Raw genomic sequence first — 3,014 nt, forward strand, 5'->3', positions numbered from 1 at the left:
GGAATACATTTTGTATCAACTTACTGTAAGTAGGTTTTAGTTCACTGTAGTCAGGGTAAACAACTTAAAGGTGCAGTCAACTTCTGATTACCAGGGCACAGTTTTGTCTGAGGTGTGGATCAGCTGTGTCACAGGTGTAGACGTGAGCTGGCTCCATTTCAGCTTATTAACCCCAATGCAGTGCTTTTTGAAAGTGCATGCGCTATTTCCACAGCCAGATGTGATCCAGAAGGAGTTTTAGCTCATTTGTGGGAAGCCATGCAAAGCTTAATAAGGTCTGAGCACCAGAGCTGGCTATGCATGGCATCAGCAGCATGTCCTGAAATGGGGTAAAAACTGACAGTCACAGGGAGAAGTGACAGGAAGGACATTTGAGCAATTCTGCAGAGAACCAACTCAGCTCACAGTAGGCTCAGTAGCTCAGGCTTCATAAGGTTTAGAGGGGCTCCATGCATGGCCTCTTACATGTCCATTAGCTCTGATACTGATGGCTCCAGGTTTAGGGACAGGAGGTCTTGTGAGCCTGGATGTAGCTTATTGTGTGTCATCGGGATTGCCTCTGCTTTTTGGGAGGTCTAGGAGTGTTAGAAGAGTTTCCAATGCATCCAAATAACTAAGAGGTAACTCAGGACCGTCAAGTAGGATCAACCTCCTTTAACCAACTTGGATCCAGCAGGGTTGTGTTTAGAGCAGCTGGGGTAACTGCACTGTCCTCTGCAGTGTGTTTTGTACCTGTATAATAGAGTGTATCCATTTGTCTGTTGGACTGACTTATCTCAGATTAAGAAGCGTTGACTGTATATGCTATCTGTTGTGCAATTGTTCAGTTGTGTTTAATGTGAAGATTCTGGCAAAAGGCAGGAGTCATTTCTTTCTTGAGTAGACTTTTAATGAGTCCTCAATTAAAAAGTATTTTCTATTACATGCCAACCAAAAATATGAAATAGAAGGCATATAATTGTTTTGCCTTATGATCAGTAAATTAGCCACATCAGAATGGAAAAAGGCACTAAACTTGCAGTCAAGACATTTATGGTGATTTGGAGAAAAATTAACATTTCAGTTAATATCTATTTTTTTTACAAGTAAATTCAGAAGATATTGAAATCAGTTCATTTCAGGGGAAAAAAATATATTAGAAATTCTGTTGCTTACTTCCCTAGGATGTTGATGCTACAAACCCAAATTATGAAATTATGTGTATGATAAGAGATTTCAGGGGAAGTTTGGATTATAGACCACTGACAACTGCAGATCCTGTAAGTACCCCGGTGATGTGGAAATTTTTTATCCTTCTGAATTTTGCTCTGTTTCCAATTTTTTCAATGTATGAATATACTTCTGTCTGTAAACATAAAAAATAAGTCATTTAATATATATTATTGTTCTTTCTAACATGGGTTTATTTTATTTCAGTCATTTTTAATGTAGTTTAAATATCTTTTGACGATAAAATAATACCAACTTGTACTAAGTAGTCAGTCAGCCTCTATATTGTAGATTTTCCTGGGATTCTAAGGAATGTGCACACAAAACCATTAAGCTTCTCTGAAAAACCCTGTTAAGTATAAAGATTAATATTTGATCTTTGAAGGCGATGAGGGCCTTTGATTTGCAGAGAAGTCAAAGCAGCAGAATCCTTAAATGATGAAGATTATCAGATCTCTGTGGAAATCATAGAGTCATAGCATGGTTTGGATTGGACCTTAAAGATCATCTGGTTCCAATCCCCTTGCCATGGGCAGGGACACCTTCCAATAGATCAGGTTGCTCAAAGCCCCATCCAACCTGGCCTTGAACACTTCCAGGGAGTGTGAAGTGAACACTTCCATCCACAACTTCTCTGGGCAACGTGTTCCAGTGTCTCACCACCCTCAGAGTGAAACATTTCTCCCTAATATTTTATCTCAATCTACCCTCTTACAGTTTGAAGCCATTCCCACTCATGCTATCTCTACATGCTCTTGTAAAAAGTCCCTCCCCAGCTTTCCTGTAGCCCCCCCTCCCTTTGGGTACTGGAAGGCTGCTATAAGGTCTCCCTGGAGCCTTCTCTTCTCCAGGCTGAACAACCCCAACTCTCTCATCCTCTCCTCACAAAAGAGGTGCTCCAGCTCTCTGATCATCTTTGTGGCCCTCCTCTGGACCCGCTCCAACAGGTCCATGTCTTTCTTATGCTGAGGGCTCCAAAACTGGACGCAGTACTCCAGGTGGGGTCTCAGTAGAGTAGAGGGGCAGAATCACCTCCCTTGACCTGCTGGTAACACTTCTTCTGATGCAGCCCAGGATGCAGTTGGCTTTCTGGGCTGCGATTGCGCATTGCTGGCTCATGTTGGATCCCTTCACTCCAGCGTGTCTACCTCATCACACAGCTTGGTATCATCAGCAAACTTGCTGAGGGTGCACTCGACCCCACTGTCCATGTCACCAACAAAGATGTTGAACAGCACGGGTCCCAGTACCGACCCCTGAGGAATAACTGGTCACCCCAGTTATTGGTTTAATGATATAGGAATAACCCCACTCATAACTGGTCTCCACTTGGACATCGAGCCGTTGACCACAACTCTTTGATCAAATCCATGTCTCTCCATTTTAGAGACAAGGATGTCGTGTGGGACAGTGTCAAATGCTTTGCACAAGTCCAGGTAGATAACATCAGTTGATCTTCCCTTATCCACTGCCACTGTAACCCCCTCGTAGAAGGCCACCAAATTTGTCAGGCATGACTTGCCCTTGGTGAAGCCATGTTGGCTGCCACCAATCACCTCCTTATTTTCCATGTGCCTTAGCTGAGTTTCCAGGAGGATCTGCTCTATGATCTTGCCAGGCACAGAGGTGAGACTGAGTGACCTGTAGTTCCCTGGGTCTTCCTTCTTTCCCTTTTTGAAAATAGGGGTTATGTTTCCCCTTTTCCAGTCGGCAGGGACCTCACCAGACTGCCACGACTTCTCAAATATGATGGCTAGTGGCTTAGCGACTTCATCTGCCAGTTCCCTCAGGACCCGCGGATGTAT

At 43.5% G+C, this 3,014-nt stretch overlaps 1 protein-coding gene across 3 annotated transcripts in view; it reads left to right on the forward strand.

The window, feature by feature from the left end:
• LOC104292653 (kinesin-like protein KIF2A) overlaps positions 1-3,014 on the forward strand; it is a 56,509-nt gene that overhangs the window by 12,660 nt on the left and 40,835 nt on the right. For all 3 annotated transcript variants that reach the window (XM_009892064.1, XM_009892065.1, XM_009892066.1), the window contains exon 6: positions 1,164-1,259. In XM_009892064.1, coding sequence (XP_009890366.1) covers positions 1,164-1,259 — 96 coding nt within the window. The remainder of the gene's footprint in view (positions 1-1,163; positions 1,260-3,014) is intronic.

Source organism: Charadrius vociferus, unplaced genomic scaffold (assembly GCF_000708025.1).
Source record: "Charadrius vociferus isolate BGI_N301 unplaced genomic scaffold, ASM70802v2 scaffold519, whole genome shotgun sequence".
Taxonomy (NCBI): domain Eukaryota; kingdom Metazoa; phylum Chordata; class Aves; order Charadriiformes; family Charadriidae; genus Charadrius; species Charadrius vociferus.